The sequence below is a fragment of the Schistocerca serialis genome, chromosome 1, assembly GCF_023864345.2.
Source record: "Schistocerca serialis cubense isolate TAMUIC-IGC-003099 chromosome 1, iqSchSeri2.2, whole genome shotgun sequence".
NCBI lineage: Eukaryota > Metazoa > Arthropoda > Insecta > Orthoptera > Acrididae > Schistocerca > Schistocerca serialis.
This window is the reverse complement of record NC_064638.1, coordinates 1,057,580,982-1,057,597,674: the sequence shown is the minus strand read 5'-3', so window position 1 is coordinate 1,057,597,674 and position 16,693 is coordinate 1,057,580,982. Positions and strand designations below refer to the sequence as shown.

General features: G+C 42.8%; 1 protein-coding gene across 1 annotated transcript in view; it reads right to left on the bottom strand.

Moving 5' to 3' along the window:
- Window positions 1-16,693, bottom strand: part of LOC126415487 (phospholipase B1, membrane-associated-like) — a 139,823-nt gene that overhangs the window by 48,290 nt on the left and 74,840 nt on the right. The window contains exon 4 of the mRNA XM_050083433.1: window positions 174-400. Coding sequence (XP_049939390.1) covers window positions 174-400 — 227 coding nt within the window. The remainder of the gene's footprint in view (window positions 1-173; window positions 401-16,693) is intronic.

The following is a 16,693-nucleotide window of genomic DNA, read 5'->3' as shown; positions in this document are numbered from 1 at the left end:
AGAAGCTTGCACAGGATAGAGTAGCACAGAGACCTGCATCAAACCAGTCTCTGGACTGAAGACCGCAGCAACAACAGCCGATCAGAGTTTGAAGAAAAAAAAGAAATAGCTTTCGTGTGAGGTGAATGAGTGATGAGCACACAGAGGTTGGGGAAGCGGAGCCGGTGACGCACCTTCCAGTGCCTGCTGACGTCGACCTGGGGGTGCGCGCGCATTCGCCGGACGAGCAGGTTCGCCTGCCATGGCAGGTCGCGGCTCATGGCACCGCCCTCGGCCACGTTGAACTGCGACGCGTGCTGGTGCGACAGCGAGTCGTTGAGCGAGTAGCCCACTAGCCGCGGGTTGAACTCCTTCAGGATGTTGGGCAGCGTCAGGAACTGCCGCCAGCTGCCTTCGCCTCCTGGCACAACAAATCATGGCTTGATTAGAAAGAAAAAAAAAACACCTGCTGTGCTTCTTGAGCTCAATATGGGGTGTCACAAAATTTTAGGGTCAAAATTACACAGACATTAAAAGATCCAAAACTGACAAGGAACGCCTTCAGTGCGAGGTCTCAGGTTCAGTCTTTAGTAAGACCCATTTGAAAGTGTTAACTATGACACGAAAAAAATTAGCTACTAATAACACACCATGTGCATCAAAAGGTGACAGAAGATGATTGTTCGGGAGGTGCAGTGATCAAACTTCTGTGGCAAGTATGTATTGCATTTTACAAAATAAAGATCGTCAATAGACAAGAAATGTTTGAAACAAACCATTAACTTGCACCATAAACAGCGAATGAGAAACGATGCGCCACAGTGGCCACAAAGGTTTGCACCATCGAGGTCCAGGGCGCCCTCCTCAGGAGTTACAAACCGTGCAGAACCTTCAGCTAGGTATTCATAAAAATGCATATAGAATCGTACTGGCGCAACAGGGTGATGAGAACTGACGGAACGTTATGGTAAGCAACCAGATGCTAAACAGTTTGTCGTGGAGCTTATCGTGAAACTTGTTATCCTTTAAGCCACAGCTACAAATAGTGCAATAAAATGTATTATAGGCATGATAAAAAAAATATATATCCAGAGGCTGCACTTGTCCAATGGTTCCAAGTTTTTTGCAGAAGTTATTGGTCAAAAGAAGTGCTCCTACCATATTTGTATTTCTCTTACATCCCTTTTCCCATATTCACTTGCTGTACCTAAATGCCCTCTACTCCTCTTGCAAGATCACACACACGAGCTTTACAGGCAACTTTTTTTTTTCGTCAGTCTTCTGACTGGTTTGATGCGGCCCGCCATAATTTCCTCTCCAGTAACAACTTTTTCATCTCACAGTAGCACTTATAACCTACTTCCTCAATTATTTGCTGAATGTTTTCCCATCTCTGTCTTCCTCTACTATTTTCACCCTCTACAGCTCCATCTTGTACCACGGAAGTTATTCTCTGATGTCTTAACTGATGTCAAACCATCTGGTCTCTTCAGTGTTTTCCATATATTCTTCTCCTCGCCGTTTCTGAAGAGAACCTTTACCTTAAGAGTCCACCTAATTTTCAACATTCTTCTGTAGCACCACATATCAAATGACTTGTAAATTACAGAGTGCCGCAATCTGTCGTCCTTTCTTTCGATTTTATTCCGCAAATCCAGATTTGGGTTAGTACAATGACTAGCTACTAAATTATAGAGTGCAGCAGTCAGTCGTCTTTAGCTACTAGCCAAAATCTGGATTTGCGGAATAAAACCTAAAAAAAAGGACGACTGATTGCTGCACTCTATAATTTACAAGTCACGTAACAGTCGCTGAGTGCACCCACTTTCCGAATGGAAGGTAACCTGCTGACATATCAAATGCTTCGAGTCTCTTCTTTTCCGGTTTTCCCGAAATCCATTTTTCACTACCATACGGTGCAGTGCTCCAAACGTACAATCTCAGAAATTTATTCCTCAAATAAAGATCTACGTTTGATAGTAGTAGCCTCATCTTGGCCAGGAACGCCTTTTTGCCAGTGTCCTTGCTCCGTCCGTCATGAGTTATTTTACTGCCTTGGTAACAGAATTCCTTACCTTCATCTACTTCGTGATCACCTGTTCTGATGTTAAGCTTCTGACTGTTCTCATTTCTGCTATTTCTCATTACTTCCGTCTTTCTTCAGTTTACTCTCAATCCATATTTTGTATTCATTAGACTGTTCATTCCATTCAGCAGATCATGTAGTTCTTTTTTACCTTTACTCAGGATACCAATGTCATCAGCGAATTTTATCACTCGTACCCCTTCACCTCGAATTTTAATTCCTCTCTTGAATCTTTCTTTTACTTCTGTCATTGCCTCTTCGATGTGTAGATTAAACAGTAGGGCGAAACACTACATCCCTGTCTTACACCCTTTTTAATCCAAGCACTCTTATTTTCCCCATTCGGTTCTTATACGTATTGTATATTACCCGTCTTTCCCTGTAGCTTACCCCCAATTTTTCTCAGAATTTTGATCATCTTGCATCACTTTACATTGTCGGACGCTTTTTTTCAGGTCGACGGATCCTATGAACGAGTCTTGGTTTTTCTTCAGTTTTGCTGCCATTATCGACCGCGTCAGAATTACCTCTCTGATGCCTTTAACTTTTCTGAAGCCAAACTGATTGTCATCTAACACAACCTCAGTTCTTTTTTCCCTTCTTCTGTTCGTTATTATTGCCAGTAACTTGTATGCATGAACTTTTAAGCTGATTGTGCAATAATTCTCGCACTTGTCGGCTCTTTCAATCTTCGGATCGTGTGGATGCTGTTTTTACAAAGTCAGATGGCATATCGCCGATTCATACATTCTACACATCAACTCGAATAGTCATTTTGTTTCCACTTCCCCCAGTTATTTTAGAAATTCTGATGGAATCCTATCCATTCTGCCATATTTGATTTTAAGTCTTCCAGAGCTCTTTTAAATTCTAATTCTATTAGTAGATCCCCTACCTCTTCTGTATCGGCTCCTGCTTCTTCTTCTATCAAGTCACCAGAGACGTTCTCCTCCTCATAGAGACCATCAGTGTATTCTTTACACCTATCCGCTCTCTCCTCTGTGGTTAACAACGGTACTCCCATTGGCTGCCCATTGGGCTGTTAATGTCACCGCCCTTGCTTTTAGTTTCACAGAGAGTGTTTTCTTTCCTATATGCTGAGTCAGTCCTTTCGACAATCATTTCCTTTTCGATTTCTTCACATTTTTCATGCAGCCATTTCGCCTTGCTTCCCTGCACTTCCTATTAATTTCATTCCTAAGTGACATATATTTCTGTATTCCTGAATTTCCTTGAACATTTTTGTTTGTACTTCCTTCTTTCGTCGATCAACTGAAGTGTTTCTTCTGCTACCTTTGGTTTCTTCGCAGATACCTTCTTTGTACCCAAGGTCTCCTTTCCAACTTCTGTGACTGCCCTTTTTAGAGATACCCATTCCTCTTAACACTGAGCTGCCTGCTGATCTATTCCTTATCGCAATATCTGTAGCGTCAGGGAACTTCAAACGCACCTCTTTATTCCTTATTACTTCCGTATCCCATTTTTTTGGGCTTTAACTATTTCTGACTAGTCTCTTAAACTTCAGCCTACTCTTGTCACTGGTAAATTGTCATCTGAGTTTACATCTGTTCCTGGGTGCGCCTTCCATTTCAATACCTGATTTTGGGATCTCTGCCTGAAAAATCTAACTGAAATCTTCCCGTATCCCCCAGCCTTTGACAGGCATACCTCCTCCTCTTGTGTTTCTTGAACAGAGTATTCTCTACTACCAGCTGAAATTTTTCGAAAGTATTTCTTAACAACGAGGTGACTCAGTGACGGATAGAACGCATGCGGCCTACGGATCTCGCATTGCAACTTTAAGCCTCGGCCAGGTGGTATATGCATTTTGTTGTAGGGTACACTGAATCACTTGGTGTATGTGCATACCCTTCAATCAACGTTGAATGAACTGTGGCGCAGCATAGAAGAAGCAATGAGTACAGCAAACCCTCCGTACGCTTGCAGAAGTATCGGAAGAGGTTGACTATCGCCTGGGTACTTTGCTCTGACTCATTGACCTCTAACGCCACCTGAGCTCACGACATGTGGACTTTTTGCTGGTGACTTACGACAGAGCCCACCTATGTGCCCCCTCTTTCGACAATTTTAGATGCACTGAGACGCAGCCTAGTAACTGCAAAGAAAGCAGTAAGTCAGGACATGCTCGCAAAAGTATAGGATGTTTGTCCTAAGTCCGGTGCAGGGCACACTGGAAATATTCGAAATATGAATGAAAATTTCGATCCTACGAGAATTTCATGAAGAGTGTTCAACGAGTAATGCAACACATGTATTTGTGAAAGCAGGTTGGTTTTATTCAGAATTCCAGTACATCAAAATATTCCCCACTATTTTGGCTCTAAGACCCTGTTTATCAACACAATCTGCTTCAATGCGACGGCCTTACGCCACATTCCTGGGAGGGCCTGTGTGCTCACATGGTACTACTTCACTGTTCGACGTCGGAGCAAAAGTCTTGCTGCATCAGAAACCTCCCCATCTCCACGTACTGCTTCTCGCGGTGTGCATTCTTCATTGGGCGAAACACATGGAAGTCAGAAGGCACTGCATCCAAGTTGTAGAGTTCTTGATTCAGCAATTTACCAACAGCCGTAAGTATTGTAGAAATTTATTTTATTTTATGAACTTCTATGTGCTACCAGTTTCGGCATTATATTGATGCCATCTTCAGGCCCCACTCGTCATAGTCGTAAAATCGCTATACACGCAAGGAGCCATATAACTGGATCCGTGAATTAAATCGTCCTGCAACAGCTCTTGGTGGCCAGGCTACACTGAGGCCTCATTCTGTGTAGCCTGGCCACCAAGAGCTGTTGCAGGACGATTTGATTCACGGATCCAGTTCTATGGCTCCTTGCGTGTATAGCGATTTTACGACTATGACGAGTGGGGCCTGAAGATGGCATCAATATAATGCCGAAACTGGTAGCACATAGAAGTTCATAAAATAAAATAAATTTCTACAATACATACGGCTGTTGGTAAATTATTGCATCCAGAAGTTTATGCCAGCCGTCATCCCACGATCCATAATGGATCAACGAAGATTAAGCTGTAGAGTGGATGAGACAGAACAATGAAATGATATTCTGTGAGCTCCTCTCGAGCGTGCAGACTTACGTGAGGCCTTGCGTTGTCATGGAGAAGGAGAAGCTCGTTTGCATTTTTGTGGTGAGTAACACGCTTGAGTCTTTTCTTCAATTTAGTGAGGGTAGCACAAAATATTTCAGAAATGAACGTTACACCATGAGGGAAAATATCAAACAGAACAGCCTCTTCAGTCTCAAAAGACTGTCGCCATGACTTCACCCACTGAGGGTGCGGCTTTGAACTTTTCCTTAAGAGGAGAGATGGTGCAGCGCCACCCCATGGATTGCCGTTTCGTTTCCGGTTCGGATAGGTGAACCCATGTTTCATCGTCTGTAACGATATTCGACAAGTCTGTCACGGTCAGCCTAGTAACGGGCAAGCAATTCTGCACAGGTAGTCCTTCGTTGCTCTTTATGGTCTTCCGTTAGGCGGCAAGTAACCCAGCTGGCGCACACCTTTGAGTACCCCAACTGGTGGACGAGCGTGTCAGCACTACCAACGGAGATGTCCAGCCGAGCAACAAAGTGTTTCTGCTCCGTCGATCACCTCGAATGAGAATGCCCGCGCATTTCAACACAAAACGAGACCCAGCAGTGTGCGGCCGACTGGGATGCAGGAGATTGGGGAGGTTTGGGTTACCTTGTTTCGATGACGACAGACGCCTCGCTCAACGGCTCATCGCGTTTTCGCTCACTGCCAGGTTTGTGCAGGCATTCTGCAAGCGCCTTTGAATATCTGTTCTGGTTTGGCGCCAAACGTGACTCAATGAGATCTTTCTGATTGGAACTCACCTCCAGTGCAGACGCCATTTTGGAAGTTACGTATGGCGCTGTCACCAATCGGAGCTTCAAGAAACTATAGAGGTTGAAGCGTGAACATTCCATAATTTTCCACAACAAAGTCTGCATTTTTCAACGAAATTGGTAGAGGAAAAAGAAGTGTTGCATTACCTATTGAACACCCCCTGTACAATTAATTTTTTGTGGCCATTCCACTTCAGATCCCCACAGATGTTTAATTTTCGGTATTTTGTGGTTGTTATTGTTTTTAGTTGTTTAACACGAATAGCGTAATTGAATAGTACATCTACATCTACATGGTTACTCAGCAATTCACACTTAACTGCCTGACAGAGGGTTCATCGAACCATTTTCATACTACTTCTCTTCCATTCCACTGTCGAATGGCGCGTGGGTAAAAGGTACACCCAAATCTCTCCGTTAGAGCTCTGATTTCTCTTATTTTGTTATGATGATCATTTCTCCCTACGTAGGTGGGTGTCAACAAAATGGTTTCACATTCGCAAGAGAAAGATGTCGATTGAAATTTCGTAAATTGATCTCGCCACAAAGAAAACCGTCTTTGTTTCAGTGACTGCCACCCCAGCTCGCGTATCATATCACTATACTCTCACCCCTATTGCGCGAACACACGAAACGAGCTGCCCTTCTTTGCACTTTTTCTGTGTCCTCCGTCAATCCTACCTGGTAAGAATCCAAATATTCCAGCAGAGGATGGACAAGTGTAATGTGGGCTGTTTCTTTAGGGGGTTTGTCGCATATTCAAAGTGTTCTGCCAATAAAGCGCAATCTTTGTTTCGCCATCCCTACAATATTATCTAAGTGGTCTTTCCAATTTAAGTTGCTCGTAATTGTAATTCCAAGGTATTTAGTCGAATTGACAGCCCTTAGATTTGTGCGATTTATCGTATACCCAAAATTTATCGGATTTCTTTCAGTATCCATGTGGATGACCTCGTACTTCTCTTTGTTTAGTGCCAATTGCCACTTTTCTCACTGTACGGAAATTCTCTCTAGATCATTTTGTAATTGTAATTGATCGTCTGATGATTTTACTAGACGGTAAATTACAGCGTCATCTGGAGACAATCAAAGGGGACTGCTCAGATTATCACCTAGATCATTTATGTAAATCAGGAACAACAGAGGGTCTATGACACCACCTTTCGGAACGGCAGATATCACTCCTGTTCTACTCGATGATTTACCGGCTGTGACTACGAACAGTGACCTCTCTCAAAGGAAATCACGAATCCAGTCACACAACTGAGACGATACTCCAAATGCACGCGATTTGATTAATAGTCGCTTATGAGGAACGGTATCAAAAGCCTTCTGGAAATCTAGGAATATGGAATCGATCTGAGAGCCCTTGTCGACAGCACTCATTACTTCATGGGAATAAAGATCTAGCTGTGTTGCATAACAACGATATCCATGTTGGTTATGTATCAATAAGTCATTTTCTTCAAGGTGATTCACAATGTTCGAGTACAATATATACTCCAAAATCCTACTGCAAATTGAGGTCAGTGATATGGGTCTGCAATTCAATGGGTTACTCCCATTTCCCTTCTTGAATATTGGCGTGACCTGTGCTACTTTCCAGTCTTTAGGAACAGACCTTTCGTCAATGGACCTCTTCGACTTGTTATGAGCAGTACGTCATATTTGTTTACGTTGTGAATCAATTACAGTCCCTGCGTCAATTACTGATTGTCTGCAGGTCTTCCTCCATTGCGCTGCAATCTTCTGTTGTTGCACTTTTCGTTTGCGATCAGCCATTGGAGCTTCGGGCGTTATTATATCAGTTATATATAACGCACGCAGGAAGACGCTGCAACATTCCCTTAGTTTACTCCCAAAATTACTTTTCTCATATATATATATATATATATATATATATATATATATATATATATTTATTTATTTATTTTTTTTTTTAATGGACTTGTAGTCCAGGGTGATATGTTACAATACAGCATCACCGGTCTATTGCGGTCTAACTGTGTTGGTGAGGCAGTAAATTTCCACAGGGCAGTGACTGCGTCACTGCAATTCACTTTGGAGGTGTGGCGGTGGGACTTGTAGTCCCGTACCACCCTCTGACGGTGATAGTACTACTTGAGTCAGGCAGAAAAAGTTTGCCTAATATGGGCAGATGACTTTTCTCATCTGCCGATCTCTACCAGTTAAGAACGACGTGTTTAGTTCTGACTGCAAGAGAGTCTTGAAACCACCACAAATTTGGTATCATACTCCGTGACTAGTACTCTGTTGTTCTGTTTCCATTATTGAAATGAGTTCCACGATCTGAAATTGCTGTCTAATTATTGCTGAAACACGCCACGAAACAAATCGATGAGAACCCAGACCCCAAACCACCAAATCTAGAGGAGATCAAACAGATAATCAAAGAGCATAAGGATGACAAACACCAGGGGAAGACGGCCTTGTGGAAGGAGCAAGTAAAATCGGAGGAGAAGGAATCCAAAACATTACATAAAAAATATGGAACACTGGACAGATCCCAAATTACTGTAAATGTGTGCTCACACATCCGCGTCATATGATGACGTAATCGAACAGATTCAATTCAGTTCAATTAATTTCTACGAATTTTTAGACCTGTTGAATGGAAACTCTAAACAGGTCATACATATTCGCTAATCATGGTGACATACAATGTTTTATAATATGGATGTAGTAGAAATTATGGTAACACCAACCATTGGTATTATTGATGTAGAACGAAAACAGAATATTTGGAAAATGAGAAGTGAGTAACTTCCATCTTACATGACTAGATATGTTCTGGCAGCCTCGAAAGAACTCGAGGTTTGCCAGCTAATCACAACTATACCTACTTCTGAACCTATTGTTGCTACATTATTCTACATCACCCCGACTGGTACGTGCGTGTCTCGGTGCCTCGGCAATGCTCGAGCGCCTACCATTATCTATAATTGTTGTTGACATTATTTTGATATTTTGAGCGTCCACTTGGTCTTATAGACCGAATTTTAACGAGTTGCCTTTTATGTACCCGGTTTGCTATAGTAGTGTCTTTAGTCAACAAGTTTTGGTCCCTTACAACTGTTTGCAGATCGCAGTCTGACTGTCTGTAGTCTCTCTCTACCCGAAAAAGGGGACATCTGAGAACGACATGACCAGTGGAAGCTTCCCCTCCACAGTTACAGATTGGGGTGCTACTACATCTCACTCGATGCAGACGTTTGGAATATGAACCGTGACCTGTTAATAGGTGCACCTTATCTTGAGTAGAGGCAACATAGCGCAGTTTGAGCCTATTCATGTTGCTTGCGAATATGCTGTAAACACGCCTTGCAGTGCTCCTAGTGTCTCTGTCATACTGCCATTCCTCTAACTTCGAGGCTCGTAAATGTATTATTTGTGATATCAGTTTCTGTAACCTCGTACACACCGCCATATCATCCAAGCACCAACCAAACACCGCTACCCTGTAACGTACCACGATATTCATCGGACATATCCAGAGAATCTCTAGTAAACCCTCTACAGGTGTAGCCCGGAAGGTACCGGTCCTCATCAGAATCACGCTCCGCTAAATTCGTCGCACTAATGTTTTGTAGCTGCCTAGACCATGGCGAAGCACCCAGACGCTGGCAACTAAGCCCACAATGCCGCTGAAGGTAGCTTCGAGGTGTGACCGCACCACATGCAATGATAATTTACAGTCGTCAGTGCTAGCACGGGCCATCTTCAGCACAATTTTGGCCGCTTTCTAAGTAACAGATTTTAGGTGTTCTACAAACTTTCTCTTCTCGTCTAGACGAATGCCTATCTACAAACAGTGCTGCGTTTTACGCGTATGCCGTCAAGTCACAGGGAAGGATTTCTGGCAAGAAAAAGCCATCCCTTCAGAAGTATGTATGTGGTTTTCTGAACAGCTGTAGTCAGTTTAGTTACTCTTGCACCAATGCTGCACCTGAGCAAACACATCATTCACCTTTTCCTCAGGTCTCGCCCTGGAGTCCGCAGACACAACTACCAGGATGTTATCTGCGTATGTGACAACGCCTTCAATATCATCTGCCCCATCTAACAGATGTAATAAGGGTTCAGTACTAAGATTCCGGAACAGTGGACCACTTATGGAGCCTTGAGGGCAGCCCTTGGTAACCTTTTTAATTACCTTGCTCTGCCCCGCCAGTCACCAGACGCTGGGTCCCCTACAATAATCTACGAAGCTCTTGTACAGACGTTTGGGGACCCTGCGATCTAGATGGGGTGAGAACATCGTAGGCCAGTTTGACTAAGACGTTTAATATGCTAATTGGTCTATAGCTTTCCGGTGATGGTGAGTCTTTATCCTTTCGCTTTTTAATAACTACTGCTCTAGCTGTTTTCCATATCCCCTGGATCCCACCTATTCGCAACGCCTGTTTAGTAATGCTGTCAAATATGGCACTGTGGACCTACCGTGCACACGACCTCTTGGTAGACACCATCTGGAACAGGTGCCTTTCCAGTTTTGATCGTGTAGATTGCGAAAGCAACTTCTTGTTGAGCGAAAGGTATTACCAATATCTGAAGACTGTATTCGTTACCCAGTTCATTTCTAAGGTGCATGTATTTCACTATTCGTGTCTGTGTTATTATCACGAAGTAGGGCAGTTGGCAGATATTCTGCTGATTACCTCCATGCAGCCTTCAATGAGCCATTCTCCTTATGAACCGTGAACATGACAGTAGGTCCCTCAACCTATTCAGTCGATAATTTATATGGTCTATCCCATACGTCAAACTGCAGTTGCCCTCGTAGAAATTTCTCCCGGTGTATGCTTTTAGTTTCATGAAGCATTTTTTCCTACCGCATCTTAGTTGCCCTGTATTCATGGAGCCTTTCAGTGCACTCTGACTGCCATAGAGCACGTTGATAAGCTCTCTTTCTCGATCTTATTCTTCACCTCAGCGTGGAAATTTCTGGGCTCCAAGGGATTTTAGCTTGACTGTTTATCTTTTTCTTAGGACTATAAATGTGCTCTATTCTTTGGAAGAGTTCAGTTCGTAGCTGCGCACCAAAGTCTACATGTACCGGAAATTATTCCACCGAAAACGGTGCAAGGTAGGCAACTAAGCCATCTCAATCCATTTTCCTGACGTCTAACCCAATCCTGATGCCCTCTGTTTGTCTCTCCCCGAGTTATTGTCATTTCCTCCTTCGATGACAATTGTATTATGGTCACTAGATGTTAGTATTGGTGCACCTTCCAACTATTAGTCATAGCTGCTGCCAAGCGGTTTGCTAAAGTGACATCTATGTTAGTGGCTACACCTGCTCGTCCCTCGAACGTATTCGGCTGATCTTCTAGATTTACAACAATGAGGTTCATTTCCTGTATTGTACTGTATACAGAGTGGTCCATTGATAATGACCAGGCCAAATATCTCACGAAATAAGCATCAAACGAAAAAACTACAAAGAACGAAACTCGTCTAGCTTGAAGGGTGAGACCAGATGGCGCTATGGTTGGCCCGCTAGATGGCGCTGCCGTAGGTCAAACGGATATCAACTGCACTTTTTAAAATAGGAACCCCCATTTTTATTACATATTCGTGTAGTACGTAAAGAAATATGAATGTTTTAGTTGGACCACTTTTTTCGCTTTGTGATAGACGGCGCTGTAATAGTCACAAACGTGTATGTACGTGGTATTACGCAACATTCCGCCAGTGTGGACGCTATTTGCTTCGTGATACATTACCCGAGTTAAAATGGACCGTTTACCAATTGCGGAAAAGGTCGATATCGTGTTGATGTATGGCTATTGTGATAAAAATCCCCAACGAGCGTGTGCTATGTATGCTGCTCGGTATCCTGAGCGACAACATCCAAGTGCCTGGACCGTTCGCCAGATAGTTACGTTATTTAAGGAAACAGGAAGTGTTCAGCCACATGTGAAACGTCAACCACGACCTGCAACAAATGATAATGCCCAAGTAGGTGTTTTAGCTGCTGTCGCAGCTAATCCGCACATCAGTAGCAGACAAATTGCGCGAGAATCGGGAATCTCTAAAACTTCAGTGTTGAGAATGCTACATCAACATCGATTGACCCGTACCATATTTCTACGCACCAGGAATTGCATGGCGACGACTTTGAACGTCACGTACAGTTCTTCCACTGGGCACAAGAGAAATTACGGGACGATGACAGATTTTTTGCACGCGTTCTGTTTAGCGACGAAGCGTCATTCACCAACAGCGATAACGTAAACCAGCATAATATGCACTATTGGGCAACGGAAAATCCATGATGGCTGCGGCAAGTGGAACATCAACGACCTTGGTGGGTTAATGTATGGTGTGGCATTATGGGAGGAAGGATAATTGGCCCCCATTTTATCGATGGTAATCTAAATTGTGCAATGTGTGCTGATTTCCTACGTAATGTTCTACCGATGTTACTACAAGATGTTTACTGCACGACAGGATGGCGATGTACTTCCAACATGATGGATGTCCGGCACATAGCTCGCGTGCGGTTGAAGCGGCATTGAATAGCATATTTCATGACAGGTGGTTTGGTCGTCGAAGCACCATACCATGGCCCACACGTTCACCGGATCTGACGTCCCCGTATTTCTTCCTGTGGGGAAAGTTGAAGGATATTTGCTATCGTGATCCACCGACAACGCCTGAAAACATCCGTCAGCACATTGTCAATGCACGTGCGAACATTACCGAAGGCGAACTACTCGCTGTTGAGAGGAATGTCGTTACACGTATTGCCAAATGCATTGAGGTTGACGGACGTCATTTTGAGCATTTATTGCATTAATATAGTATTTACAGGTAACCACGCTGTAACAGCATGCGTTCTCAGAAATGATAAGTTCACAAAGGTACATGTATCACATTGGAACAACCGAAATAAAATGTTCAAATGTACCTACGTTCTGTATTTTAATTTAAAAAAACCTACCTGTTACCAACTGTTCGTCTAAAATTGTGAGCCATATGTTTGTGACTATTACAGCGTCATCTATCACAAAGCGAAAATAGTGGTCCAACTAAAACATTCATATTTCTTTACGTACTACACGAATATGTAATAAAAAATGGGGGTTCCTATTTTAAAAAATGCAGTTTATATTCATTTGACCTATGGCAGCGCCATCTAGCGGGCCAACCATAGCGCCATCTGGTTTCCCCCTTCAAGATAGACAAGTTTCGTTCTTGGTAGTTTTTTCGTTTGACGCTGGTTCGTGAGATATTTGTCCCGGTCACGATCAATGGACCACCCTGTAGTATCTCCCCTCGTTCATCAGATTGCCTGACATGGCATACAGGGTATTTTGCATTCGCATGTGTTGCACCTCGCCATATAGAGCAACATCCCTGAGTTTATCTACGTAAGGTACGATGGACTGAGAATACTGGAAGTACAGGGAGAAAATTATACTGAACTCTATGAAAAAAACTAAATTAAACTATGGCGTGCATACGCTTTATTCAATATGTCAACGTCACTAGGGATACTCGGTTTTAGGCTATGGCATGTTCGATATGCCTGCCATCAATGGCGATGATGTGGTAGGGAAGAAATTCTGCATCATCCGCCAAAGTGTCGGAACATCGACGATGTCGATGATCTCCTAAACGGCTGTGTTAAGCTCAGCAATAGTTTTGGGGTTATTGCTGTACACTTTGTCTTTAATATAGTCCCACAAAAAGGAGCCAAATATGCGGGGTTAATGCTGTACACTTCGTCTGTAATATAGTCCCACAAAAAGGAGTCGCTTGCGTTCAGTTTCGAAGAATACCGAGGCCAATCGAGGCCCATGCCAGTGGCCTCTGGGTGCACCAGAGCCAGAATGCGGTCCCCAGGACATCACTCTCCTCCTTCGATGGGGTCGAGCTCCGTCTTGCATGAATTATACCTTGACGAAATAAGGTCACTTTGGATAATGTGGATGAAATCATCTTCTAGAACTTTCATATACCGTTCGGTAGACACCGTGCCATCAAGGAATATTTCTCCGAATGTTCCGTGACTGGACATTGCCTACAGGTCAGTCACCCGTTGAGGATGAAGAGACATCTCGATTGCGAATTGTGGATTATCAGTCCCCCAAATGAGCCCATCCTAATGAAAGTGGGCTTCGTCGCTAAACCAAACCATGCTTGCGCATACTAATTCCCATCGTGCCCCGCGGCCAACCGTGCAGTTGAACGTCCTAACGCAAACCGTTCAAAAGTTATGACGATTTTATTTCATATAGGTCAACAATTGTCACCCTAGATGATGCTCTCTAGAGCGCTGTTGAGCAGAGTTGAAGAACAGACTGAACACATTATTGGAGAATACCAAGCTGGTTTCCGGAGACTAAGCTCACGCCCCGAACAGACATTCAACCTAACCTAAAAAGCGCTATGCGACTCGACAGACAGACAAACATTACTTAGTAACCTGACAGAATTTTGAATTAACGAAAAAAAAGGGACAGAAATCTTAAACAAACACTGACAGATACCATGTCGAAAGTCAGGTTCTTCGGAGAAATTTCTGATCCATTTGAAATTAAGGGGATACGGAATCGGATTTTGGGTTAAAAAATCGAAATTTTTTTTATTGGCGTATTATATTCTGCCATGTTTCCTCTTTAAAATGACGTATCATACATAGCTCTACTACAATTATAACTATTTTATTTTTATATATTTGTGAGATCGGGTATTGCGCTTTAGTTATACACGTCTCTCGTGGCTGACCATGAACTTTTTGGCAGTACCTTTAAAGTGACATGAATTCAAATATTTCGGTTTCCAGCGACTATTTATACACTAGTTGCCCGAAAATGTTTCTCTCTGGTTTCCTCAAGTTACTCTTTGACTTTGTGGCGGGACTGTTTTGTAAACAGTGTGATATAAGAAAGTAGTTGTTGTTGAGTTATTTCGTATTTAGTGCTTCATTTTTCGCAGTGAAAATGCCTAGAGCTAAAGCAAAAGTATTTAAAAAGCGTGTGAACTGGCAAAAGAAAAGAAATAATGATTCATTAGCAAAGCAAAGCAGTTCATCATCATCACTGTTGGAAAATGTGAATCCACTTATTACTGATTTGCCGAACGAACTTACACCAAATGAAAACAGTGCTTCTCATAAAAAACTAAGAGATTTGGAAGAGAAATATAATTTACTTGATAGAGGGAATGAAGTTTTTGAACTCATTGATACGAATATATTGTGTGAAGCTCTTGAAAACAGTTTGTGCTGCAAAAAATGTCATGGAAACGTTTCTCTGAAAGTAGAATCCCATGTTGGCCTGGCTGCCCAGTTTAATTTAATATGCAGTGTTTGTAAATACAGCTGTAAGTTTCCAAGTTCGGTTTCAGTAACTGTAAATAATGGATACAAGAAAACTGAACTTTATAGTGTAAATATTAGGTTAGTTTATGGATTGCGAGCAATTGGTAAGGGCAAAGCAGCTGGTGATATGCTATGTGGTGTTCTAAATCTTCCAAGTGCACCTTCAAAGTTTGAAGCTTACAATTATGTACTAGGATCTGCAGTTGAAGATGTAGCACAGAAGTCAATGCAGGTTGCTGTGGAAGAAGCAGTGGAAGAAAATGACGGCAGTCGTGACCTCACAGTGGCGTTTGATGGCACGTGGCAGAAAAGGGGCCACACCTCCAACAATGGTGTTGTAACAGCAACTAGTGTTGATACTGGCAAGGTTATTGATGTTGCAATAATGTCTAAATACTGTAGGTGCACAGGCAGGCTGAAAAATGAACACAGTGATGACTGTATTGCTAATTATTATGGTAGTAGTGGTGGCATGGAGGTTGCTGGGGTGAAGAAAATTTTTCATCGCTCTTCACAGTGGTATAATGTTCGCTATGTCAAATATCTGGGAGATGGTGACTCTAAAGCATTCAAAGAAGTTTTGGAAAGCAAACCATATGGGAACAGTGTAAATATAAGCAAACTTGAATGTATAGGACATGTGCAGAAGAGAATGGGTGCCAGGCTGAGAAGGTTAAAATCAGTTATGAAAGGGAAAAAACTAGATGATGGGAAAACCTTGGATGGCAGAGGAAGATTGACTGATTCCATAATAGACCACATTCAGAACTGCTATGGCCTTGCAATCAGGCAAAATACAGGCAATCTTGAAGAAATGAGGAGAGCTATATGGGCTTTATATTTCCACACCGCATCCACGGATGAGCATCCACAACATGGTTTGTGCCCCAAAGGTGAAAACAGCTGGTGTAAATACAATAGGGGACTAACAACAGGAGAGAAATACATTCAACACCACAGTCTACCATCAGCCATCATGGCAGAAATAAAGCCCATTTTCAGAGATCTGGCTGACAGAAGTCTTCTGATGAAATGTCTTCACGGAAAAACGCAGAACCCCAACGAGTGCTTGAATAGTGTGATATGGCATCGTCTCCCAAAAACAGTGTTTGTCGGAATTAATACACTACATTTTGGTGTGTATGATGCTGTGGCAACCTTCAATCTTGGAAATATAACTAAATGCCAGGTCCTTCAAAAGTTGGGTATGTGTGTTGGTTCCCGTACGGTACGTGCTATGTTCTTTTTAGATCAGCACAGACTAAGGCATGCTGATAATATAATCAAGACATTAGTGAAAAAAGCAAGACAGGTGCAGAGGGGTGCCAAAAGAAGACTTGAAGATGATTATGAAGACTGTGAAGGGGGTATTAGCTACGG